Raw genomic sequence first — 27,497 nt, 5'->3', positions numbered from 1 at the left:
AGTATTCTTCCAGCTCCTACAGGGCTGTGCAATAAAAGTACTTTTATGAGGTGCTTGTGCGTTCATATTTTCTGGTCACCTTTCTATATACGATTGATACTGCTGCGGTCATTTTATGGCAGCACGACATAAATGAGCCTGTTTCTGTCTGTGCCTTGCTGGTGTTCCCACTTGGGGCTTGGTTTGGATGGCTAAATCATGTCAGCCCTGCCCGCCGCCTGTGAGAGGCTGGCTTGCCTTTGCACTTCAGTGACTGCGTGCTTGGGGTGCATCTCTGCAGCGCTGTGGCCTCGGTCAAAGGAATTGTTGTTCTGTGACTAGAACTGTATTTTGATAACATAAACTTGGAGTGTGAGGGAGGAAAGGAACATATTCTCTGTTTATTGCGCTTTTTAATGGCATTGATTCTCAGTGTTCAAAAAAGGTTATTTTGCTGAAGTCATATTTGGATCTTATTAAACAACTGGATACATCACAGAAAAGCCTTGTAGTCACAAGGTCACTTGTATTTCTTCAGTAATTAAGGCCTTTGTGGTATGAGCCTTCATCTGAGTTATGCGAATTTCCACACCATTTGTTTAGAGTTCACAGTCCCTTGCAGTAAGGAAGGGGAAGCAGCGAAGCCAACTGCTGTTGTACTTAGCACTGTTCTAAGAATTAAGTCTTCCAATAGTAGAATTAATTCCAGTAAAGATGTCTTCAAGGCACTCTAATCACTTCTAAAATAGTATGCTATGTAGGAAATACATTTTTATTCAGATGAAATAATTCACTTCCCCTCTATTCTGGCATTTAAAAAATTTTATGTGGGTTAATTAGTCTGATTTATGGTAGTTGGGAGCAACCCTCTATAAAACCAGTGAATGTCAGGACCATTTACAGTTGCTGATTTTGAAGACTTTGCGCTTGAGGAGAACATTAAGATGCTGAGGTTTTATGTAATACAGCAGCTCTGGTTTTATTAAAAAAAAAAAAATACGCCTGGCTCATGTAGTTTAAACATCTTCACCATAGGAAACAGCATGTTTGTATATAATGAAAGCTAACGAGCTTTGATGTAGAAAATGTCTGCAGGTTAGTTTATTGTGCATAATAGTTCTGGCTGTAAAATCTGTCTCGTTAAGATCTTTTTCTTTTCTTTTTTTTTTTATTAAACAGTGCTTCAGTCATGGAAGTCTTAAAATGTACTAAATATTTATGCAGCACAAGGAGAAGTTCCTCATAGCTTTTCAGGGGAAATTTCAGAAGAGCTTTTGTCAGAGTCCCAGGAGGAGCTGCACTTTGTCCTGACACACAGTAATCGAGCAGCTCACCCTGGGCTGCGCAATCAGGAGCAGTTCTCTTCTGATGTCGGGGCACAGTTGCTTTCAATTTGTCATTGCTCAACTGATATTTTGAGAAATAGAGCTCTGTGCTATATTTGAACTGGTTTATAGTAAAGAAGCTGATATATCTGTTTATTATCCTTTCTGGATTTGCCATTAAATTGCCTTATGCTCTGGGTACTAGGGAGTCTTACTGAAGGAGGTAGGCAAAATCTGGATGCAGTCCATCAGGTACACAGTTTTGTTGCTGGTTCACATATCATTGTAATGTGCAGGTGGTGAGCTTGGGCCCCGTGCCTTCCTTCTATCCTGTTCTGAGCATCTGGGAAGAACAATATTATCTTTGTAGGTCACTCCTGGGTTGCTTTCAGCTTTTTTTTTTTTCCCGCCCCCATCTTAGAGCTTTAAGTGCTCAGGCATGCTTGAGGTAAGCCTTTACACATTTGTATGTTTGTGTCATTTCTAGGAAAAAATAGAAACCATAAGTAAATGAGGGATTGAGATTGAGTCCATTAATTCCTGAGAGCCTGGTTTTAACTGTCAGAAAGGTGTGAGGAGGGAGAGGCAGTGGTTTGGGAGAGGGCTTTGGAGGGTTTTGCTGAACATCATTTGCTTTGGTGGCCACACCTCGCTGGGGTCGGTGGTTCCCTCTCCTGCCTGGAACAAATGGGCAAAGTGGACAGAAACTTCACACACGATAGGCTTTGTCATTAAACCCTAGCACTGCTTTGGACAGACTTCATGACAAGCAATGCCACTGTCAGTCAAATGTTAACTTCAGGAGTTTTATATTTCTCGGACCATAAATTCAATGCTCACTACATGATATTCCATTGTTCTGATGGTTGTTGGACTTTCGGATTGATTTTGATTCTGTTACCCCGCTGCTTACGTGAACTGTGTTTTCTGACATGGGCATAGTCTTGAGCTCTGTTATCAATGTTTACCTGGGCAGGGTGGTGCCTTGCTTCTGGAACTGTGCTCATGCAGGGGAGAGCTCGGAGAGCAGTCAAAATGGTTCACTGTGCATGCTTGAAGCCAGCTGATTTCCGATACCGAATGCACACTTTGTGAGAGTCATTCTGGGCGTTCACAAACTTGGGGGCTTTTTGCTGTATAACAGTTGGCTTTCCTCCTGTCTCTCAGGCAGGGGACATGCTGCAGGGACAGACTTGCTCAGAAAGTGGAGATTTGCTTTGGTAAAGTCGCTCTTGTGCAAAGAGGCTGGCAGCCAGCTCTCACCCTGGCACTGCAGAGAGCAGAACTGGGCCAAGGTTTGAATGAATCATGAGGGAGGTTAGAGAAATCTGCTTTATTTTTCTTGATAAACCTGCCAAATTCCTTCAGTGGAAATGCAGCTGATGGTAACATTGCAGCCTTGTCTGAGGGTTAACTTTGTGCCTCTAGTGCTATTTGCGTCACCTCTGGAAAGAGCTGACAGATAAAGAACTGCATCATTTGCAATTAATCCTGCTGAATTTTGAATGGGACCAGCTTTGAACGAAGCTCTTGAAGTAAACTTCCTTCATTACAGGGGTTATGCAGCTAGACCTGTCTATTGCCCTGCCCTTACTTGATTTTGCCCTTACTGTTGATTTTGTTTGATTTGGACATTTTGCGTCTTATGATAAGCTAAAAATGGATGTCTGGCTGCATAACTTCTGAGTAACTCAGCTGCAGTCTGCATCTTTTGCCCACAATCCTTCAGCATTACGTTCTTTATTTTCCAGTGCTTTGTGCCCACCTTTTGCCTTTGCATCTCCTGCTTATTGCGGTGCTTCACCTTCGGCTGCTATCTGTGGATTCTTTGGATTTGGATGTATCTGCAGCCTCTGCACCACCTTCCGCTGTTTTACAGTGTCTTGCCCAGAAAATAACCAGACATGCTTAGCTGATTAGAGTGCTGGGGTCTTGTCTGCTTAGCAAGAAATAAGTGCTGCTAAATCCACTAGATCTGACATCCAAATCCTGGCTTCTGCTCTGTTCCTTATGGGCTGTGCAACACTAGAAGAAATGGGCTGGTTTTCCTCAGGGAGGAATCCTACACAGAAATAGAGCTGGCAGCCCGCAGCCCGCTCCTGCCCTGGTATAGGTCAGAGGTGTGCTTGGGTCACTCTGCACCTGGTGGAAAGCTGCTGGGGTTTAACTCCCTCAGAGCCGTGCGAAACCGCTGAGGCAGGGTTGAGGCCCCCCCCCGATCGGGCCTGTGCAAGAGCAGAGTCAGCAGGGCAGGGGGAGCAACAGAGTGGCCAGTGCTGGGGCAGGCACCATGAGCGGCAGCAGGAAGGGAAGGGCTGGGTGTGCGTAAACCCAGCTTCTCTTTGGAGGTTGTCTTTGACCTGCGGCCATCTTCCATTTTGTGGCACTGATGACTTCTTTCTTTCCTGAATATTGTAGTATTCTAAGTCCTTGTGTTGTTTAAGGGAAAAACGTCACCCAAGCCAGCCTTGCCACATTCCCTGCCAGGTTTTTCACCCAGTGTGGCAGAAGCCCCTGCCTAGCAATCAGTGGTTCATGGAGACCACTGCGGAGCCGCAGCGTGGCTGTGGTAGGGCAGTGCCGCCGGTGGCTTTGCAGCCCCAGGGTTGATGTGCTCATGTGTTGGCTGCTGGGCTGCCATGCAACCAAATGACCCACTTTCCTTCTGGCTCTGTCCCCAAGGGCTGCGATATGTGCCAGCCCTTTCACCTCCCTGCCTGTCCTGTTCCTGTCTTTGAAGGGTGGGAGGTAGGAAGTGTTTGCCCATCGTTCTGAAATGCCGTATTGGAAGTGCTGTGCACACGCAGGGGACCTTGTGCAACTACCACGTACTGACAGCCTTTGGTCACTGCTGACTTGGGCCGAATTCAGCCCAATGACCTAGACACAAGAGGCCACATATCCCATTACTAAACCCTTCAGCCATCTCGTCACTCATCTATAATTACATTATATGCACACGGGTGGAGTTTGGGGTGTTCCAGCTTCAAATGTGCATTTAGAGAAGTTATCTTGCTTACTGGTATAACTAATATGTTCTTGTAAGACCAGTCACAGGCTGACATGTGCTTTTATTTTTCAGTTTGCAGTGTTGATGTGGGTATTCACTTATGTTGGTGCCTTGTTTAATGGTCTGACATTACTGATACTGGGTAAGTGTTTGAAATTGTGTTAAATACCTAGCATTGCAAAATAACCCTGGAAAAGCAATGAAGTCTGCCCGATACTCCCAGGCTATTCCTGTGTTCTTGAGATTGTATCAGGATGATGTAGTTGTGTGTCCTTTCTCTAGGACATTGATAACCCTGCAGAATGGACAATTTTGAATTGTATTGAATTCTGTGAAGTTGCACATTTTCCAGAGACCCTATCTCCCTGTCAGGGTTAGCTTTTCTTTAATATCATTGCTATATTGTAACTTTGGTGGAGGTACAAAATCAGCTCTGGTCACCTCCCACTGAAGATAGTTTGTTTCTTGTAGTCCAGAGGGCGGTGCCACTGACCTAAGCACTCTTGCTGAAGAATGTGCCTAACCCACAGTGAAAAAGTGAACTGTGACCAGAATTACTGTACCGTTAACAAGACCTGGAGAGCAGCCCAGCTTCTCCTTAGCAGGGATTATTTAAATTACCAGCCAACAATTTTTGTGTGTGGCCTAGTTTTTTCTTTTTGTTGTACCCTTTTGAAAGAAATGTTAAGGTGTGAAAGCAAGTCTTTGTTTAACTGAGCACCATTCCTTCTGTCAATATTTATACCTTTGATCTGTTCTTTTCCAGCTTTGATTTCGCTCTTCAGTGTTCCTGTTATTTATGAGAGACATCAGGTGAGTGTTCAATAAGGTTCATTAAATACTCCATGAAGTTAGTTCTATTGAAGCAAAACCAGGAGAAAATAAAAATTCATTTTATTCTTCTAAACTCTTTAAAGTCTTTAAAATGGCGGCCTTTAATCAGGAGTCACTGCCTGAGCCAAGAGAACCAAGTTCACTTGGAAGTCCAGGCCGTGCATGCTTTCCCATCCTCCTTTTTGGTGGAAGTGTAAGGTGGCTTCCCCAGCAAACAATTATGGAAAAAAACATGATTAATCTTCTCTTCCTCTCTTCTCTTCCTCTCATCCGGATTTATTCAGGCCTGCTGCAGCAGTAGGCAGGGTGTGAATCTTGATATAAGTACTTTTAAACCAATTTCTGAAAAAAAAAAAGAAAAAAAAGAAAAAAAACACACTTTGGAGCTGGTATTCAGGATTTGTGTCCTGAAGCCCCACAAAATTTGTAATTTGGCTAAAACAGGCAGCAGAAGAGGCTTGGTACAGTCTAATACTTCTATCAGCAGACTATTGTAAAGGAAGAGGCGGTTAGAAGAAGCCAAAGTAAAATGACTATGATTAAATAATAGTAGAGCTTGAGCAGGGACTGTCTTCAGCAGGTTGATAGCACGGGGGGGGGGGGGGGGGGAGCCAGCCCTGGCTTAGCAGTTCCTTCTCCTCTTTCCAAAACAACTCTGATCCTGAAGGTCAGTCTGGGATGAAGGAAAAGTGGAAGAAATACTCTAAAAAGATGGGAGAGCTTCTTGGGCTCCTCTCCAACCTCTGTATGACCATAGAAACGAGCTAAATACTGTGCAGTGAAAGGAAAGATGATGGACAGTTTGCATGGCTTAGCCTGGGCTCCTTGATACTCCTGACAAGCCGAAGGTTGCTCTCGGAGGGCGTAAGCTGTTCGACAGCGAAGCAGCTTTCCTTCTCTGTGGTGCCCAGAGGAGAAGGAGAAGCTGACTGCTCACTTCTCACCATGGGCCTTGGTTGTGCGTGCTTGCATTGGAGCAGCATCAAACTGGGAAATAAGCACTGTTGAGCTGCATCCTTCCATCAGTGGTCATTCCTGCAGGGCGTGTCTTAGTGTGTGTAACTGCCTGCCAGGCAGCAAAGGAACTGTTGGTAAGCCTTGGTCTCTAACATCTCTCACCTTACATTTCAGGCCCAAATTGACCATTATTTGGGACTAGTGAACAAGAATGTCAAAGACGCAATGGCTAAGTGAGTTTTTTGTTTGTTTTTCACTTAAACATAAATAATGTTTAGTTTCTTGGCATGCATGCTACTTCTGTATATAACAAATGCGTTATATATACTAGTTGTGGGAGGAGAAAGTTCTTTGCTTAAAATGGAATGGTTATGAAATCAGCTCTTTTCTTGGAGGTGCATTTAAGTCCATCCAATGTTATTTTTAATAGAAATCTATGTATTAGTGAAACTGTGGGCCCACAGCGGTTGCAGCTGTGGCATGAGAAAAGGAGGCCTTCAGCAGTTCTATCAATTTTTCAGTGTAGTAGTTGGTTTGCCATGATAATTACCTTCACAGATTGCTGTCTTGAAGGCTTTTCTACCTACTCTTTTTTCCTTACTCAAATGCTGTTCTTTTTCCTCTCTTGTTCCTTTTGCAGGATCCAAGCAAAAATTCCTGGGTTGAAGCGCAAAACTGAATAAAAAGCCTGAAGCAACTTACTGATAGGAAGTTCATCTTTTAAGGGGGAAAATTCTTATTTGGATTTACATGGGGAGGGTCAGGGAATAAGCAAAACCCTTGACATTGCAGTGCAATTTCACAGATCTTTATTTTTTAGCAACGCAGTGTTTGAGGAAAAATAACTGTTTTGACTGCCATGTGTTTCATCATCTTAAGTATTGTAAGCTGCTATGTATGGATTTAAAACTAATCATCTTTCTTTATCCCATGTGCAGCACTGGCTAATACAAAAAGATTTGAGAAAGCTGTACATTTTGCTTCATCAGAGGTAGGCGCTGCTGCGTTCCAGAAGAGGTAGTGCAGGTGGAGCGGAGGATAACACTTCCCAGTTTGTGCACTGTGTATGGTCTGTGTAGATTGATGCAGATTTTCTAAAATGAGATGTTTTAGAAGAATATACCATTTTAGCAAGTTTTGAAAAATCTTGCCTTTTTGGTATGAGTATAGCTGTATTGTGATTTTATTGTTTTATCAATTGCCAATATATATATATATATATATGTGTTTCACAAAGCTTAGATCTTTCAGCTGCTCCACAGTGCTTTGTACTTCAGAGAATTGACTGATTTCTGGACTAGCTCCATAGCACACAAGCTTGAAAAACTAAAATGTCTCTGTAAACACTAGCATCTGTTTAAAAGAAACAAAAAAAAAAAGTAATGAACAAAGGAACCTCCACATATATTAAAAGATTACAGCATACACTTTGTTGCGCAAACATGCAGTAGTTGATTTTGAGCAAGTAACTCTACAGTCTCTCAAACTCTGATAATCTGTGGACTGAATATCTAACGCTGCAAATGTTGTTTGGAAACTTAAAACCTTGTTATGCAAGAAATTATAAATGAAAATTTATACACTTGCAGTTTAAGCTGTATTGAACTAAGTCTGTGGAATGCATTGTGAAATGTAAAAAAAAAAAAACAAACAAAAAAGAAAAAAAAAAAAAAACAAAACAAAACCCCAAGTATCAATAAAGCTTATAGACTTAAAATAATATCGGTATTTTGCTTTCTTGAGGTAAGTTTAATATATTTGTGTTTATTTTAAGTTCATCGTGATTAAATATCCATTGTACATGGTGGTAGAAGTAGTTTGTCAGATTTATAGCAATGTGAGTAGATGGATTTTTCATGATACCTTTTGTGCAGCGTGAAGCAGTTTGTTCAGTTCTAGTTACAGATCTGATGTCCTGAATAGCTGTGTTGGTGGGTGATGCTCAGTTTGGCGCGTAGTTCTCGTAGAGCAGATGCTTTCCTGCAGTGAGGAGGCCTTGATGCTGAATACTGAAGGCCACTGTTGTTACCATGGCCAGCTGCACTGACAGCTCAGTGACGTGGGTGACTGTCAGTCTTGTGAGTTGGTTGGTTGTTGAAAATTGTTCTTGAAAAAGATGAAATTTTAGATTCTGCTAAAAGAAGTAAATATCCTTGGCTTCTTTTATGTTGAAGACAGTAATGTATGCCATGTGCTAGTTTGAAGGAAATTGTTAAGCGAGTCCAATAATTTTTCAGATGTTTTCGAGCCTGATTTAGAAAGCTGGACATTGAAAACTTGTATCCGAGTTTATTTGAGACACAGATTTTAAATTAATGGCATCTTGACCATTGAAAAATAAATTCATGCACTAATATTTTAATTTACAGTATAATACATCATCACTTCTGAACATTTTATACATAAAGCCAAACCATATAAACATACAAATTTTTAAGTGTTATCCTGACAGACGCTATTGCTCTAAGATATTTTTAACATAGCCATTTAATAATTCCTTCTGCTGTGCAACTGGTTTTATTCAGGATACAATCAATGTGAAAGGCAAACATGACAACATAAGCAAAGAAGGTGCTCACTGACATCACCACCTAACATGATTACAATATTTGATCAATAAGGTTTATTTAAAAAAAAAAACTGCATAGGGACTCTTATTGTGTATCTGACAAGCTGATCTGTATAGTAATATAAGGCATTAATAAATTCACTTTTAAAAAAAGGTGATTCTTGGAGGTTGCTGAAGCACTTTTGTGTGTTAAATATACATGGATCCACTCCTTTAATTGGATAGTTGTTTCATTTGTCATTTTTATGATATTCTGTGTCCAACAGCTATTGTCTCACTTACGTAGTGGGAATCAGAAGTGGTTTGGCAGGATGGTTCCACAATTAATCATTCTATTAATCTGAACTGGGACTAAACCACAATTCAGTATCTCTTTTCAAATACTACATATAAGTCAAAATGTTCTATTTTGGCCTTTATTTCTTTTGATTAAAACCAGTCTGTTTAAAAGGAAGGTCATTCCAAAATACGGAGGCATTCCACATCAGAACTCTCCGAAATCTTTTGAAACTGCCCATGTTTTCTGTTCCTTTCTAAGATTTCATTTGAAAATTTGAACTTTCTTTTCTTTCTCAAATTCCACTGTCCCTATCATTTTTGGTTTTCTAAGAAGTTCAGTAACAACTGCTGAAGAGCTGTTCTTGCTTTTTGTGAACATCTGCTCATAGTCTCCACTTTCAAGTGGAGACATCTCATATTTCATTTCAGCTGCCTGCTGCCCTCCTGCCCTCCTGCCCCATGATCCCACAGCCTAGTCACAGAGCAGGGGGCTGCACACGGTGCAAGAGAAGCAAGGATGGGGAGAGGAGTTCAAATTTAGCAAAGATTTTGCTTTTCTCCGGGATAGGTAAACCAGAGTCAGGTACCAGATTTATTTATTTTCTATGTCTAAATAGCATTAGCATGGGAATAGCTGCCCACTGAAGGGGTCACAGCCCTCATTGGTTTCTCTCATTTGGCTCTCTCTCCAGAGGGCATAATGGGAAACAAGGATTCCTGATGGCTTTCAAAATACTTTAATGCACTAGATGGTCACTGCTTGGGATGGCAGTTAAATATGAAGCATGTTTTCCTGCCAACAGGGAGATTGCAGGAACACTTAGGGAACAACTTCCTCATTATTTGTGTTAAAAAAAATCTTTCTACTTCCCCCACTCCTGTCCCCACTTTAAGTTAAGCCTCAAATTCTGGCTGCAGCCCATCTACCATCTGAACCAATTGAGTATAGCTTACCAAGAGATGTCACACCACCAGTTTTGTCCTCATAATGATGCATAGGTTCCTGCTCTTGGAAACATTTTGGAATTCATTTCTGAAGGTATTAAAAACCAAAGCACTAAAAAGGGATTTAGCGGATAACGTAAGTACATGTCTGGAAAAGTGTTGGTGTTAGCCCTCCTCTGTGTGAAAGTTATAGCACCATATGTTGAAAGCAGACATTGGTGGGAGGCAAGATTGTAGCCCAGACTACTGGAAATATTGTTCAAAGGCACTTCATGGATAGAAAATTTTGCCAAATAAATACATTGAAACAAAAATTATACTTTGCTCCTCCAATTCCTGAAAGCTGAAGCATGAACCCAGCGTGCTCATTAAAAGCTTGTGACTTAGTGCACTAAATTTGAGTTTTAAGCAGGTATAGTAAAAACACTTTTTTGAGTGAATGTTTAAATTTTGAAATTATGCAAATTAAAGGGCCCTCTGTGTCCTCCCTTTTCAGACGTAATTTGAATAATACAGTATTAGGCAAAAGCAGCTTAGGGTGTTAACTGTTCACTTTAGCTTACCCCTCTTACAAAACATGTCGCTTTCAAACTTCAGCTTCCTGCTCAAGGATGTTGGTCTTCACATCGCAAGATCGCATTCATGGTCAGTAAAGTCACGAGTAATCCAAAAAGGTGTAATCCACACAGCAGCATGTGGAAATTCCAGCGGCTGAGGGTAGAGGCATTCATGGCTGTCCAGTCCAGAGCTGTCACTTGGTGGTTGCAGTAACAGCAGGAAAAGTTGTCTTTCAAAGACATCGCCATACAAATACACTACAAAGAAGTTAAGTGATAGTGTAACATTTATTTATAAGTAAATTAATGATAACCTTTAGCATATCATAGACAGACTACTCAAAATACGTCTGTGTCTATAAATACCTCTAACTGCAAGCCTCCAGGTAAAGCAAAGGTAAGCCCTGGCACTGCCTTCTGTTGTGCACATGTTGAAACAGTCTAATAATGCACAGCCACTCCCCCCCAACACAGCCAGTCACGTACACATGCAAACATACACTCACAGTCAGCTGCATGCAGATGCGTGTGCAGCTGCACATGCAAACCATCATGCACATGCGGCCACACACACCCAGAGCCAGAGAGCCAACACCCAGAGACATGGCCATGTGCATGCACACACCCACACAGAGGCATACAATCCATGCACCCACCCACATCCACTCTTTTTTTTTCCTTTTTCCTTTTTTTTTTTTTTTTTTTTCCTTCAGGCACCTTTTGAGGAGCCTCCGGTTACTTCAAATGTTTTTCTAAATCCGTCTATCCTTCTGTTCAGCTGGAATTTCTGTCCTACCCCCTTTCTGGGTGGGAGATACTCAGTTATTTTTGTGTGACTGACACCCTCACCAGCTGTCTCTATCTCATCTAAATGTTCTTCAGCCACACAAGTGGGTCCTGTGCCAGCAGCCAGAGCTCCTTCACCTACCTCTTGTCACTCAAAGGCTCCGTGTTCCTTGCAGGCCGTGCAGCAATAGGCAAGATCGGCCTGGTCTGGCCTCTCCAGGAGGAAGGCAAGACAAGGGACTTAGAAGCAGATGCTGGGTGCTCTGGTGACATAAACTGAAGGCACAGATACCTGACTGCATGATTACCCGATGGCCTTATGAGTGTGGCCAAGGTAGCAGGAGCAAATCACGTACAAGTAAGCATAAAATACAGCAGTGCAAGAGTAAGAAAAGCAAAGTTCACGCTTCAGCAGGTACCAATGAATACAGAGTGAGCCAAGAAACGTGGTACTTGCATTGCTGTGCGTTTGGCACGGGAAGTTACACAACAAATTTTTTCATCAATCCCATCACCATAAAAATAAATAAGCAGCTACCTGCAGTCATCTCCTCCTGTACTTATCACATACTTGTCATCATGAGAAAAGCGGATGTTGGTAACATGCGCAGAATGCCCAAAATACCGCTTGTGTTTGGCCTGTTGGAAAAGGAAGAGAAGTTCAGGACTTCGGTATGCTAGCCCACCATTAAAAAGTGACAGCTGACTTGTGAGTGCATGCATAACCACACCCTCTGCAGCACTCCTGTCAGAGCTCCTGGTAATCCAAACTCGGCACCCAGCTCTGGGAGCTGTGGCCTTCCCAGCAGCTGGAAGGTGGCTACCCCACCACCTGCGAGCAGCTCTCCTAGGGACAGCAAGTCTGCCACATGGCTCCCACGCTCCTGCAACCAGCGCTGGCTGGGAGCAGCCTAGAGCTGACCTGTTGGGCCGTGCACTTTGGACTCCTTAAAAACATACATTAAGGAATTTGGACACAGGGAAAAGCAAGCTGCTTAGATTAAAATAAAATATCTACTTACAAATTTTTCTGTGCATGGGAAATCAAACAGTTTCACCAGACCAAAATCATCGCCTGTGACTATATTTAGGCCAGCATGGGTCACACATGCACAATTGACATCTGCTTTATCTGCATTTCGCGGCCAAATTCCAATGACTTCATCTCCAAGAATGCTGTTCAGAAAGGAAGTTAAAAAAACAGCATTAGACCATAAGACCTGTCTTGTCCAGAGCATGGTAAGGCATGGTGAGGCAACAGCCTGTTAACTGCCTTCTTTTAAAATCTCTTCCCTCTAAGCCATTGCCTGCGTTCTCATAATGGAGAGCATCACAAGAATATATTATTGCTGCATGGCACCTAAACCGTCTCTAAACATAAACTCTGAGGTTTTCTTCTGTGAAACCATTCCCATTGTTTTATACAAGCAGCTTGAGCAACTATGGGCTTTTCCCTTCCACATGGGCATGTACTGTACCCTCCCCTTGGTGATTTTTTTTTTTTTAAACAATAATACTCTCTTCCCTTAGCCTGAGTGAGTTTTTGAATGAGTGAATACTTGTTTGGATCTGAGTATTTCTCAAAATAGCTTTCCCCCCTCCCCCCCCCCCCCCCCCCCCCCCGCTTACCTGAGGTTTCTTTATAATTATTTACCCACATGTTAACTGTCAGGTACACCTGTCTCATTCCCAAAAGCTGTGAAGAGCCCTTAGAAATGAGTAATTTGGGGCAGAATTTTTATGCCTAATTACAGAGCAGTAAGAGTGGGAGGATCCTCACTTATCTTCTCCTAAACATCTGCCTGTACTATCATCCCACTGTTTATTGTCAGATCTGCTTCTGGCCTGTTCCACATTCTACAAGTGCACGACCATGGTTTTGTAATCACGTGCAAGGGGGTCCTATGTAAGTCCATGTCAATAAATACATTTTAATGGTACCCACAACTCCTTTCTATACAATCAGCTCATGTTTCCATGCCTCCCATGCTGCTTGTGCCAGCATGCCAATAAAATGAGCCTGTAACAGCACAGAGCAATGTGAGGGGGCAAAGCACTTCACCACTGGAAGGCTGGGACAAATGGCAACAAGCCAAAGTGGATATAAGACAGTGATATATGACAGTATGAATAACGTTATACAGAGACAGCATGACACCAACCAGCTTCAACCACTGAAAAAGGCATGTAAGAACTTTAGGGAAGGGGAGTGTATGATATTTTTCTTTCACATTTGTCAAACCCCAGGGACATTTCATGTATTTGGTTTACACAGTCTGATCTTATGCACTGTATTGTATGCAGTACTGCGCTGATCTCCAGTCAGGTAGAACTTTGTTCCTCAATTTCTCACCTTGTCCATGTGGCCCATGTAATCTTCTCTATCATGGCAGGATCCGTTATTTGCTTTCCTAGTGGTACCTCATGAACTTGACGCTTATAGGCACCAGTTGATACCTGAAAGCAGGAAAGGAAAAAGCTAGAGATTTTGCCAGAAGTTCATCAATTTATCTTTTAAAAAATTTTCCAGCAATAATAGTCTTAGCAAGTAGTATCAGCAAATAAACATCACAGATAACCATTGTGTTTTTTTCCTCATGAGCTATAATTGTATGTAATATAAAGTAACAACAATGCTACAGGAAAATAATTGAATGAGGTGTTTGTATGCATTCTACATAGCTGATGAATTTCCTTTTACTCTCTTGCTTATCTCGACCCAATTTTACGAAATTCAAAAGGAAAACTCACATGTGAATTCAGCTATGATATGCATCCCACCCTAGAGAAAGGTTTCTATATTGAGCTTATAGTCCACAATTTTATTTTAAGGCAATGCATATGACACTGGGGATAAGAGAATACCTTACCCTCAGCACACTGCTAATCTTTTAAGGGAACTGAGCTATATTGCTACTGCAGGGTATGCAGAACCCAGGGGAAGACCCAACTATTTAGAAAGAAAAAGACAACTTTAAAAATAGCTCTGTGAACATCGTAAGGGCAATCTAAGTTATCTGATTTGCATCAGAAAGTCTCCCCTACTCTTTTTTACCTCCACCTTGTTATTATGTTTGACAGCAAATAAGTCACAATAAATAGAAATAAGCATGGTCCTATGTGAGATATACCTGTATGTACTTGCTGTCTGCAGAAAAATCCATCTGGATGACAAAACTTGCAATGTCTTTGCAGTAGCCTATTCGGTTTAGGGTTGTACCTTGAGTGAGATCATAAAAATCTACAGTATGTTCTTGTGAACCCACAGCCAAAAACCTGTTATCCGGGCTGATCCTAGACAATAAAATATGGAATGAAGATATAATTTACCATTTCTTCTGCTTCCTATGATAACACAAAGGGACAAACTTACTTTACTGTGAAACAAAATACCTTTTATCAATAGTGAGGTTAAATCCAAACCAAACACTGATGCTTGGATGCTTAATGAGAAAGACTGAGGATGTCATACATAGAGAACTGGTGTTAATGTAGCACTTGAAGAAAGTGCGCAGCACAATATGCAGAGTAACACCAATCCTCTGTGAGAAAATGAGATTTGCAATTTTATAATGTGTTATATTAACTCCCAGAATTATAGCTCCACAGTATACAAATTACTCAAGTGGATATAACTGAATTATATCAGTTTAAAAAAAGAATGTGCTATATAATGTGTATGTATATATAAGCTTAAGGTATCTGTCAGTCAGCCGGTAGATGCATTTCATGATTTCATGCAAGTTTCAACAAATACGGAACTGCAAGAAAAATGGAAAACACCTCTGAACTGGGTGGACTATTTCCTAAGCAAGGGCTGTGTATTTAGAGAACTTCAGTTGAAGTTTTTGACATACCTAATATCCTGAATTGCAGACTTCCTGTCTCGCTTTTTGCCCCAAACTTTAAGGCTGTTAACAAGTAAAATAACAAATTCTCCATTCTTCATGCCGATTGCAACCATCTCACCATCAGGACTATATGCAGCACATCTTGCTGGATGGCCTAGATTGACTTTGTTCAGCAGTTTCTGTATTAACGGAAGCAACAGTATCATACCTGTACTGTAGAATGCTATCAAGTAAACAGAAAGTTTCCAAGCAAAACGTATAAAAGCCACTTATTAAAAACAAATTCTGTTTCATTTCCTCTAAATATAAATCTGAAGTTGCACATAAAAATAACATCCCACGAGGCATATGTTGCTAAACAGAATTCAAAATATAGATCTATCTTGTTGCAGGATGACTTCAGTTTTGACACCAGAAAGAATACTGTTTAGCAAAAAATGGTGAAAAAATCAGTTTCCTATTCTATTTAAGTCTGTTTTGTTAGTGTCTATACCGGTGAGCAGGATGGGGGGGAGTGTAATTTTATTTGCTACATGTAAACAATAAAATGTTATTGCAGTTTCACTTACCTGATTGTACTAACCGTATATTCATTTTTCACATTAAGAATTATCCCTACTAGCTTAGGTAACTAGCTTTTGAAAAGGTTTATGTAGCCTAGCATAACAAGAAACCCATTTGTCATTTTTAAAATTCATTGCTGATACTTGCAATTTGACATTGGAAAAGAAAATCCTGATGTACATATATGCAACATGATCAATTCTAAAAAAAGTCTCTAGAAACGAGGAAGTCATGCTTGCCAGTGAGGCAGGCTTATTGTCAGGGTCTGTGTATTAGCCAATAATCTGACTTACCCAGTGTCAGCACAGAATTAAAACGCTCCCTTAATGCATGCCAGTTTGTACTTTTACATTAAAATCTCATTTTTTAATAATGTTTGTTAAGCAATAAAAGGCACTCCATCAGCGTAAATGCTTTTATGTAACTGCATTTCTCTGCAAATAGCTTGCTTTTGGAAAGTGCAGCATGCTACTTCACCAAGAACTTACCTTTTCACATGGCCACAAAGAAGGAAAAGAACAGTACTAAAATAGAAAAAACACACAGGACTTTTTATGTGGCTGCTCAAAGGTGCATGTGGCTGGAGGTGTGCATGTTGTACAGTTGGCAAAATGTGTGGGTATATAAAATTCTCACTTTTAATCACGTACTTTTCAATTAGCGATACTCACTTTGTCACACAGGTCCCAGATTCTTGCTGTTCCATCATTACTTGCAGAGATAAATATGTCTTTTGAGGGGTGAGTTGCTAAGCCCCAAATTTCCCCTTCCATGTGACAGTCAATTAACAAGTTTGAAGCAGCATTTTTTTCCCCTACTTCGAGGATTTCTCCATCTTTTGTTCCCACTAAAATTTTCCCCTGTCCATAGGGAAAAGAGAAAGAGAGATGGTTTGTCAATATAGCAGATACAGTATCATTGGCAGTAAAATACCAACATATTATAGATATGTCTGTGATAACTCATCCTGCTTGTCCATGCAGCATCTTAAAAACAGGAGAGTAAAACACATCTCAAGACCTGATGTCATGTTCAGGTGTTTCAGTTGAGTAATGGCAGTGGACTTATATTGCGCCATGAAGGATTTTTATTCAGATCAAACTGTTTCCATACCGATTGGTAAGGTATTATTTTTATACCTCTGGGGTGACTTAATATCATTTTGGGGCAGTAACAAAAATCTAAACAAAGTGTTAGATTCAGTTAGACTGTCAGAGAGATCATCTACTCTAGCTATACTGTCACTGTCTAAACTGCAAGAGTTTTCTCAGCAAAAACTTGGAAAAAGCATATATTCATACAGTTTAGAAGAGTCTCCTCCTAAATGTTCCCCATCTGATCTTCACCAACAACAATACCTAGTGATGCATGACAAATTGTGGAATCTGCCACGTTGGCTCACTTACTTTTCCTCTGCAGACGGAGCGCACACACTCTATGAGCTGTCCTGTCTCAAGCTGAAATGCTCGGCACCGTTTCATTTCTTGATCCCATAGCTTTACAGCTCCCCCTTCTTTAGTGCTGAAAAGGAGTATATTGTGTTACACAGATGTCTTCTGCATGGGCTACAAAAAATCTCATCTGTAAACCTGTCAATATTCTTCTGATTACTTAAATAATATAACATAAATACAGTAGAAGGTGATTCAACGTAAGGACACCTTGCTACCTTGTAATGTAAAGTAAATAATACAAATATTGTAGATAACACTCACACTTCACGTTTTAAACAGTAGCATACCTAATACATAAAAAGCAAATTGCTCTCTTGTCACTTAATCTCAAGTCTCTGTTGCGGAGACAAGGTCTGCAAAGATGATATTACTTTCAGTAAATAGAAGAACTTGCTACTCACAAAGTCTCTACTGGGAGAGGCAGTCTGTAGGTTGATAGAATTAAAAAAAAAATAACAAAAAAAATTGCCAGTCTGGCAGAAGGTCAGGCCACAGTGAGATCACACAGGTGTTTGTATCACTTCTAATTTGAAGTTCAGTACATCCTTTGTGGATGTATGCATTACTGTGACCCTCTTACCTAATAGTCTTTTACTTACTAAGACTCTGGGCATGCTGTGTGTCATTTAGATTGAAATTCCTACAGGGCAGACATGATTTATCCCTAGGAACCATTCGTTATGTCTAGTGCATTAATTATATTAAAATAATATAAAAGAAAAGAGTTGTGCACTTTAGGAAGACTGTATGTCTTACGGTCTCTCCTTGCCTCCTGTAACAATGAGTCCATCCCGAAGAGTTGTGTACATTGTAAACACTGGCCCTGTGTGAGCTTTTGCCACAAGTCTAATCAGAAAATGATCCTTCCAGACGTAGACATCTCCATTTATGGCACCAGTAAATGTAAGGTTATTCTGCAACAAATAGCAATGATCTTTGATATAATAAATATCTCAGCATTTTTGATCAGCTTGAATTAAAATTATTTTAGCTACTGGACTTCCTGAGAAAATTCAACTGTAATCAATGTAGGAATTAAAACCACATGCACTGAAAAGAATGAATTTAATGACTGCACTCTAATGGTGTTTCTTTGAGATGATTAATATGGATCACAATATTAAGGATTTTTTGATGACAAAGTCACTTGTTTGGGCACCAGCATTAGGATTTGGAACCACAGAATGCCTAATCATGGAAGCCTAAATGTATACACTTACATTTCACACATTAGTACCATAGTCCAGCGGATGGATGGTTAGGAAAAAGGATTTTTTTTGAATTGGTGATTTCTGTAATTTATGCTTAATTTTTGTGAAGGTAATTTGTATGGAATTTCTGGATGAAGCAGAAGCTATTTCAGACCATGGTAACAAAGTAACACTGCTTTTTCACTGTTAATATGCATTGTTTTCCGTAACTATGAAATCTAAACCATAGAATTGCGGTTCCTTACTGAACAGTTGGGGTCACTAGCATATGTCATACCAAACAAAAAAAAAGGTTGCAGAGCCTATACACAAAATTACAATATAATGCACCGTCATTAATAAAAAACGTTCTCTGACAGAGAAACCCAACCTGGTTTAGAAAACTTACATGGATATCTAAAGGCGTACAAGTATCACATTAAAAGTTTAAGTACTAAGCAAGAACTCCCATGGTTTTGCACGGGATTTCAACAAAAGGAAATTGACACTTGTAGTTTTAAGAAAAAGGTATTACAAAATTTTGTAGCAAGTAATTTGAACTTACTGCTCCGAAGGCAACAGAAAGCATGGTTTGCATTTTGGCATCTTCCATGGAACCAATGACTCCTTTCTTGTAAAGCAAAGCACTGCCAGCTAATGTCCAGAACTTCATGTGTTTTACTCCAACAGACACAAACTGAGTGTCTGAATCTGGGCGGAACTCTACAACAAATATCCTCTCCAGGTGTCCTCCCCTGCTAGCAACTTTAGCCCCTGCATAATTAGGAAAGGATAAAAATAGTTAATTTTATCTGCAAAACTAAGCTCTGATACGGTTTTATAAAATAAATTGACCTGGTATTGGATTAGAAAACTGTTTCAGATGCTGCAAGCTAAGCAAATCCCAACATTATTGTGTATGAAACATCTTAATTCATGCAATGTGCTTGATCCCTGCTTATTCCATTACATTTGGCAGTTTTAGGACCATAATAGCATGACTCGTCTCCTTTGTCACTGAAATAACAACACAGAAATTCTAAGTATCATCAGTAAGTTGCCATCTAGTGAAACACAAAGGGAAGCTGACACTCAAGAATTCGTGTTTCTGACTCTTTGAAAACACCTAGGCACCTGCATGCTGGCAACATCAGGCCAACAGCCACTACTAGAGCACTTTCAGAGATCTGGGCTCAAAGTCCACATGCACGAATTAAATCCAGTTTTTCTGCTCCAGAAAAAGCAGGCCAAAAAGATCAGCATTGCTACCACTACTCTTAAAAAGCCTTTAAAGCACAGTAGGACTACTGCATTTCCTGAGAACCTGCTCTGTTCAGGGACATTGGACATTCTTTAAGCGCATCTTTTTGATATAACTACTCACAGCAATTAGGAAAATGTAATGCCTGCTCCTGAAGTGGAGGAGACAGGCAGTAAGCACAGGTATGTGCAGGGATAACTAAAAATCTGTGGAATTTTTGAAGTAAAGCAGGGAAACATCTGATGAGCTGAGACCCTCCCCTTCTGCCCTCCTGAATTTCCAAAGGTGATAATTCTTTTCTGGAAATGACTTTCCAAAGGCCTAACTACTGCATACAATTTCAAGTCCAAGCAGTTTCAGAGGAAAAAAAAAATAGTTCCCTTAATTTTATAGAATTTTATATTAAATGTTCTTTCCTTAATTTACTTCTATTCATAACAGAAATTTAAAATTCATTTTCTTGTTAGTATTTTCTAGCACATTGTTATCTCATTTCAGTGAGTTTTTAACTTTTATGGAGCCATGACACTTGGAGTAAGAACACCAATGCCAAGGGCTTGAAAGGAAAACTAAAGAATTGTACTCAGATTTGCTAGGCTGAAGGAATGTGTTTTCAAGAGTTACCTTCTTGCCATCTCCACACTGTGATAGTATGTTCTGGATCAACTCCCACTGAAACCAGAAGTTTGCCAGTTGCACTGAAGTTGACATAGTTGACCCCTTTGGTATGGAAGCAACGTAGCATTGAAATTGTTTGCTTACTCATAGCATCCCATATATGAATTGTGGGAGTTGTACCTAAATGTATAAAGATGTATTAAAAGAGAATTAATTCAGCATGTCAGAAGCTTCAATGCAAAATACGCATTTTTGCGAGAACATTTAACCTAAACAGACACTTATTATTATTAAGATTAACACTACTCAAAAAAATCGTAAGAACTTGCAAAAAACACAGGGGGAAATTATTGTATTTCATGAAGACAAACTCTAAAAGAACAACATAACATTTATGAAGAACATCATGCAAAAGAAATTGTCTGTAGATGTTTCGCTTGTATCCGCGATTCACACAGATACAATGAGGTAACATGAGACTTTTACATAACTCTGCTGACCAAGATTCACAAACAAATCAGCCTTACCTGTAAATTCTGTCATATCACCTGCATTGTGAGAGCAATGGCAAATGAGGAAGCACCAAGGGAAAACAATAGGTGAAATAAGTCATGTTTCTAATGCTGAAGTGTCAGCATCAGCACAAGAAGGAAAAAAATTAAAAAAATTGAAAATGGATATGGATTAAATCAACAAAACAAATAAGCAGGAATATTGTTGAACTTTTTTGGGTATATTGTCTTTTATACACAAATATAGCAACAATATTTAGTACTTTTCATTTTAAAATTGGCATTTAAAAGAAATGTTAAAGGCATGCAGTTTTTAAAATTTACTAACTAAATCTAAAATGAATCTACAGTTATACAGGATATCAATGAAAATCAGAAACACTGATTTCATGGGCTCTTACTGACAGAAAAAGGGGCTTTAACAGACATCTGTTCTACATCACAGAAATCAGTATTTTGAACCACAGCTCTGACTGTCTTGATTTTTGTGTTTACGCGACAATCAAATTGAAAGTGACAGCACTCAGTACAGGTGGCAAAGATGGTTTGTCACGGTGTTCATCTACTACCATTTTTCTGTCTCATTGTTAAATTACTTACTACAGAAGTTATGGATTTGAGCATCCTTCCAGAGTAAAATGACTCCATTATTTTTCATTAAATTAATTACCCTATTTGGGACAAATGATCCTGCATATTTCTGCATAGTGTTTACACCTGGAAAAGGACTAATGAATTTAACAGGACTCCTTATTTAAATAATAAATTCTTCAATACTTATGGTTTTAGGATCAGCCCTTATTTGTGCCATAAATTCTGCAGACGTTTCACTCTAATTCTTTCCTTTTCTGTATAGCTTTTGTAGTTCTGCACAGGAAATGTTTGTTATTGTATTTTCACAGCTAAGCATTTTACTGCTAAACAGTGCCTTGGATACAAGAAGGAAAGAGGGAATTCTGGAAATCTTATGATTACAAATTAATGAGTTGATTTAGTGCAGTTTATAAAAACTTGCTTTCTGAAATAGCATTTTATTACAGTTAACTCTAAAATCTAGTGACTCACAATCAGAGATGAAACTATTGCAGGTAGACTCAAATCATAAGAAAATCCTGAGGCTTTATTATCTCTTTAAAATCAAATTAAAAAAATTGAGGACAGTAACAGTGGCAAGTCCTGGTAAAATTCCTACACAGAAAAGCCCAAAATAAATCAGTGCCCCTGATAATTCTTGAGTAAAACTTTATTATATGGAGAGTCACCTACCGATCTGACTGGTTGCCACAATATTTTTATACTTTGGGTGCTGATTCACAGTTAGGCAGAGAATGTCATCAGTATGCTCCAGGTAGAAACTCTGACTACCTAATAAAATTCAAACATGGTTTTATTTATGACGGTATCAAAGAAAGAACCACAACTGAAGCCAAGAACATTTAAGCAGCTTGATGCTACGCTCATACTGTGCTCTCTAAGGGATATTTGGAAGGAGAGCAGTAAGTATGTTGAAAACTGCTTTGCTTTCATTCCCAGGCACCATTACCAAATGCACTATGAATGTAATCACTAACACATACATATAAAAGCAGTATTTAGTAAACTAGCTATGTCCAGGAAACCAGGACTCAGTCCAAGAATCATCCTGTAGCCACCTGTAACTGCAAGAAAAAAACAAAACTGGCAAACACACAGACCAGGTTTCCTGCTTAATTGAAGTAGTCAATGGGAAGTGAAGAGGAGAAGAAAACCCTGGGAAGTTTATGCTCTGCACTGTTCTCCCAAGGGGAATGGCCCAGAAAGAAAAGCCGAGACCATGCTTCCCAGCTCTATGGGTCAGAGGCTGCGTTAGGGCAAGAGTCCCCCAGGGTTAGCAGATGTGACCGCTTTTCTGTCTCTGCCTCTCCTCGGCAGCAGAGCCGCTGAGTGCTCATTTGGTTCACTGTTGCACCAAGAGGGAAGAGAATAAAGCCAGAATTACTGGCTTTGTTTCTTAAGATATATGGAGAACATGGAGTTGTTGGTGCTACAACTCAGAACTAGCTAAGTTGTGTGGTGTTTTTTGTTTGTTTGTTTTCCCATTACCCAAAAAGTCAGGGAATATTTCTACTCCTTCCAAAGAACAGTTTACTCACATTGCATTGCATCAAAATGTATTCTTCCCCGGAGTATGCCTTTGCTAAAATAACTCAGAATGAAAAAGTGAATTTTATCGCTCCTAAAATTTTAAGGATGATCAACATTTCACATCTCAGGCACTCCCCTCTGAGAAAACAATTCCTATGTCTTCAGTGTGGATCTTGGCAAGGCCTAACTGCAGAAATAAGACAGTTTTCCTCACGTTTCCGAACAGAATCTCATACCTCCTGAAAGGAATAGGATAGCTCTACAGGATGACCTGAATAGCAGAACTTGTCAGATGGAGAAATAGCCATTGAAATTACTTTGCATTATTTATCAAGATGCAGAATGTGAAAAACTTGCAGGAACGTTAAGAAACTATGACTTTCATACAGAAATGTTTTGTTTTTACAGTAATTTTTGTCTCAAAGTACTGTTTCAAGTTGAATTACCAGTAGAAAGATTTTGAACTATGCCTGCTGCAGCTGTGTGGAAAATAATATCAGCACCATCATTTAGGTAATGAAGGTTGTTGCGACAATCAAATCCTCTGTATCCAAAAACATGGTCTAAAGCCAGCTCCTAGTCAAATGAAACAGAAAGAAAGAATAAGAATGAAACAGAAGAATAAAAAAGAAGGTTAGAGAGTTTGAATCACATAAGTCCAGAAGTCATTGCACAAGACACAAGTATCTTGTAAAAGCAACAACAACAACAAAAAAATCCAGTAATATCTACCCCTGATAAGTATATGCGACTCTAAAAAGGGTCCAATTTTATTAACCTTTGCATCATAGTTTCATATCTATATAGAACATCTGCTATTTACAAATATCTTTACTTCTAATTGAAGTCTTCAAAATAGACCAAATTCTGACATTAAAGTCCTTATGAGAAGCAAAGACAGGCTATAAGCAACTCTGTAACTAAAATATTAATCAGAGGTGTCTCAGACATTTCATCTTACAATGAGCATTGTCAAGGAAATTTCCTACAGAAAAATACTGCTGGTCAATGGATTGTTGTTAGATTTGCTGTTATAGCAAATGGATCTTAATGGATCTGTCCCAGACACAATTACAGCTTACTTTGAACAATGTGAATGACAGTGACCAAGCAACTGTAAATTGTTCACACAGTCCAGAGAATATTCCTTGATCAGCATATTTCATGGACGTTCCACATAGCTGAGGGGAGTGGAGGGGAGGGCCTACAGTTTGAGGAAGATGGTATGTCCGCAGATAAATAAGCAAAGTTCATAATTCAAAATAATGCAATTTTTGTAATTCAAAATAATGCACATGATTTTGTATGTGCAAAAGTGCCATTTCTGACTGGATTTCCATTAGGGTTATTTAGTGAGTGTGAGTTCTGCTGCGGATGAACATACACCTTAGCTGTACATGTCCTTCAATATAATACACAAATTTTGGGTGTGGAAAGATCTGTTGTTACAGGTAAGCTTTAATACCCTGAATCCAAGTTTTCTTTCTGCCAGAGGTTGCTGGCTATCACGTCTTCTGGTGTTTGCTGTCACTGCTGAGAACAGTACTTAGAAGTTTCTTTCCCTTTTCTTTTGCCTATAAACAACTTCAGCTGTGCTCAAAATAGGGATGAATTTCACCCAGCGCATATTACTTCCAAAGCAAATTAATAAATACTAAGTCTGACCTCAACCAGTTTCTTTTTTTTGTTGATATTGTTCTTTTGCAGTTTTTCAGGTTGAGGAGCAGCTCTGCTAACTGGCGGCCTGAAACAGACATATGTAAAAAAGACCATCAGTATATTTGAAAGCAAAACTAATCCTGTAAAACCATAGTATATGTTTTACAAGTGAACAAGAAATGGTCAATTGCAACTACATGTTTATTGCCTAGATTTTAGAGTTTCATAATAAACTAACAAAAATCATATGCATTTTGATAGATGGGAGCAGAAATAACATTCATGTAGATTTTGTGGATGAGTGGCAGAACAGACCATCTTACACCAATTTTTATTTTCAAATTCTAATGATTTAAATCCATAGGAAAGTCCTGGAATACCAACAGGTAGTAAATTTTTGCTTTCAGAAATGCTCTAAAAGACTTTCTATATCTGAAGTTAACCTTCCTCCAACTTCGCTTCTTCTGAGAAACCCCATCACAAAACCTTGATTTGACATTATTAAAATCTTCTCAAAATCACATTAAAGATACAACTATTACATTTTAGTCTGTGTAAGTCATTTATCAGTGTGAATTTTAAAAAGTCTAAGGCCAGCGAAGCATCTTTATATAATTACAGTTGCTGAAAGTAACTAAAAAGACAACACAGACTGAAAAAAATAAATTGTGCAAACAACAACATCTGTTACAACATCAGATAACACCTACTGCTATGGAATATACTAACTGTAAGGGAATAGGCTACAGTTAACAGAGAAATGATTATATGGGAGGCAGCAAAGGGTGTATTTGACTTGATGCTTCCGAGAAAAAAGAAGAGGCACAAACCTAACAGGAGTAGAGGGTGCTCAGCCTCTAGAAGTTCATGACCTAACAAAACCAAATGCCTGCTGCACTGCCTCCAGTCTGGATGACTATTAGGCTAATTTGAGCACAATTGTTACCCTTTTGTGGTAACAGAAATCCAGGAGGCTAAATTCTAACCCTGTCAACAACAGAACAGACCCATAAAAATTGTACTGGATTATCAGAGAATTTAGCCCGTATAATTTTGGCCTAGATTTTTCATCACGTTTGATCAACTGTTAGTTAGAAGATGGGTCTTGCTATAAGTTTGGAATAGAAGTGGGGATAGCAAAATAATAAAAACAGGTATTATGATTAAATGCTTGCTTCAAGACATCACTTGATGGCTACTGTTATTAATATGAAAAACAACACTGCATGCCTTTAAACTCCAATTGCAGATTCTAGAGACAGGGTTAAACAACAGGGTTCTGTAAGTAAAACCAAAACAAAACACCTGGCCTCAATTTATTTAATTGAGGCTTGAATCTGGAAAGTATTATTGCAGTTTAAGATTTCAAAAATGAATGAACTTGATACACATTATAAATGCTGTGGAATTTTGATTGTTCTTGTCCTTAAGCTGTAACTGCTACTAATTTTTATTTATTTATTTATTTATTTATTTATTTATTTATTTTTCCCCAAAAATCATTTCAGAAGAGTGAAATACCTTTTGCTTAGCAGGAACTGATTTTTCTACAATTGCATTTTTATGAAAGCTACTAAAGACAACATTTGACAAAATGCATAGCTAGAACATATTGCTAAGTAATTAGAATACTTATTGCAGGAATAGGTAGCTTGAAAATCTGAGCTCTAAAAAAGACACAAAAGAACTGAAAGTAAACAGACCAACCCACTTCTCAAGCAAACAAACTCACTAAGCCCTAGCAAAGTACATTATTAGATCTTTTGACATTAAAAGAGTAAAAGAGTTAGTTACCTTGATCCCCTTGTAAGCAGCAAACAAAGTCAAGTAAGAAACTTAATACAGTTTAGGTGTACTTCTGACCACTTTACTCATGCACAAGCATTTTTAGAGTTGATCAGTCATTCCCGTGTGGCACAAAACATGCTATTCAAGCATGCCAGCAAAAACTAAAACAGAAATTAAAGAGTGCACCAGTCTACAAATTCAGAAACTTCATTCCCTGGCATTACTGGGTATATTCTTAACTCAGGATCCTATAGGACAGGGGAGGGAAAAAAAGGAAGCTACATAAATGCTTCCTGCACACTTTATGGTGAAGGAGAATGTGATTCCATGTGTTTCTTTATTTACAGGTGCCTAACAGGAATGGCAACTGGTAGAACTTAACATTCTTATAAGCACTGTTAAAGAGTTTCACACAATGGATGCTTGTTCTCTATCCTAGTTCAGCTTGCAATTTAGCCTGATAATTGTTCTCTGGTAGGCCAACTTATGTACAGGGACAGCTTGTACTTTTTGTTCACAGGGAAACAAGTACCTTTATTTTCTCTGGAAGTGGTCAATCAAGTTGTGTTACATAACCATCAATGGTAATTGGACCAAATAGCAGTGCACTCACCAGTAGAGAAGGGATGGAGGAAATTATTATAAAACTTAATTCTCTTGCAAAATAAAAACACTATGCAATGCTAGAACAGAAAAAGCACTTTCAGCCCAGATTTATTAAGGCCTTTGAATCAACACATATAAAAATAATGATTTTTTTTCCTGTATGCCTCCTGCTCTTTTTTCTGTTTTAGTGTAATTTTAAAATGGATCATTTTCACAATTCTTTACCTTGGCATATCTGTTGAAGTTTATGACAAGAGCAAGCCAAAAACTTTTATGAAAGCAAGAGAACACTACCACTATGGCATGACTAATAATCACTAGATAGTAAACATGAGATTTAATTTGGAAACGTACACACACACACACACTTTTATATATGTATCTATTCACAGTACACATAAACACAAATGTTGTGTGCATTCATATATACATACACATGTATATATACACACATATGCATTCATTGCCTTATTATCACCTTGATTAAAGAAACATAAAGCAGCATCAATTTGACTTTTGTTTTTAACAAGTCTATGACTAGACCTAATTTATTTTGATAAATAGGATGGCAGTGTCAAGACAAGAAATTTGCACTATAGGACACTGCATATATTTACCCTTTGTGGCCT

General features: G+C 39.1%; 2 protein-coding genes across 12 annotated transcripts in view; one reads left to right on the top strand and one right to left on the bottom strand.

Annotated features, from left to right (window-relative positions):
- RTN4 (reticulon 4) overlaps window positions 1–8,896 on the top strand; it is a 46,332-nt gene extending 37,436 nt beyond the window's left edge. For all 8 annotated transcript variants that reach the window (XM_084514066.1, XM_084514063.1, XM_084514062.1 and 5 more), the window contains 4 exons: window positions 4,387–4,456; window positions 5,081–5,127; window positions 6,280–6,338; window positions 6,746–8,896. In XM_084514066.1, the coding sequence (XP_084370192.1) occupies window positions 4,387–4,456; window positions 5,081–5,127; window positions 6,280–6,338; window positions 6,746–6,788 (219 nt within the window). In that variant the 3' untranslated portion in view covers window positions 6,789–8,896. The remainder of the gene's footprint in view (window positions 1–4,386; window positions 4,457–5,080; window positions 5,128–6,279; window positions 6,339–6,745) is intronic.
- The window catches only part of EML6 (EMAP like 6), a 127,994-nt gene continuing 107,635 nt past the window's right edge, over window positions 7,139–27,497 (bottom strand). For 3 of the 4 annotated variants that reach the window (XM_084514059.1, XM_084514058.1, XM_084514060.1), the window contains 15 exons: window positions 24,481–24,559; window positions 23,262–23,391; window positions 21,958–22,056; window positions 20,707–20,727; window positions 20,186–20,359; window positions 18,866–19,074; window positions 17,867–18,024; window positions 17,063–17,177; window positions 16,328–16,516; window positions 15,099–15,271; window positions 14,373–14,535; window positions 13,595–13,698; window positions 12,264–12,417; window positions 11,780–11,880; window positions 7,139–10,713 (listed from right to left, as the gene is read on the bottom strand). In XM_084514059.1, coding sequence (XP_084370185.1) covers window positions 10,689–10,713; window positions 11,780–11,880; window positions 12,264–12,417; window positions 13,595–13,698; window positions 14,373–14,535; window positions 15,099–15,271; window positions 16,328–16,516; window positions 17,063–17,177; window positions 17,867–18,024; window positions 18,866–19,074; window positions 20,186–20,359; window positions 20,707–20,727; window positions 21,958–22,056; window positions 23,262–23,391; window positions 24,481–24,559 — 1,894 coding nt within the window. In that variant the 3' untranslated portion in view covers window positions 7,139–10,688. The remainder of the gene's footprint in view (window positions 10,714–11,779; window positions 11,881–12,263; window positions 12,418–13,594; window positions 13,699–14,372; window positions 14,536–15,098; window positions 15,272–16,327; window positions 16,517–17,062; window positions 17,178–17,866; window positions 18,025–18,865; window positions 19,075–20,185; window positions 20,360–20,706; window positions 20,728–21,957; window positions 22,057–23,261; window positions 23,392–24,480; window positions 24,560–27,497) is intronic. The other variant, XM_084514061.1, reaches the window with a different exon arrangement.

This window comes from Aythya ferina (genome assembly GCF_964211825.1).
Source record: "Aythya ferina genome assembly, chromosome: 3".
In the NCBI taxonomy this organism is placed as follows: Eukaryota; Metazoa; Chordata; class Aves; order Anseriformes; family Anatidae; genus Aythya; species Aythya ferina.
Note: the sequence above shows the minus strand (reverse complement) of the source record. Positions and strands in the feature narration are given on the sequence as shown.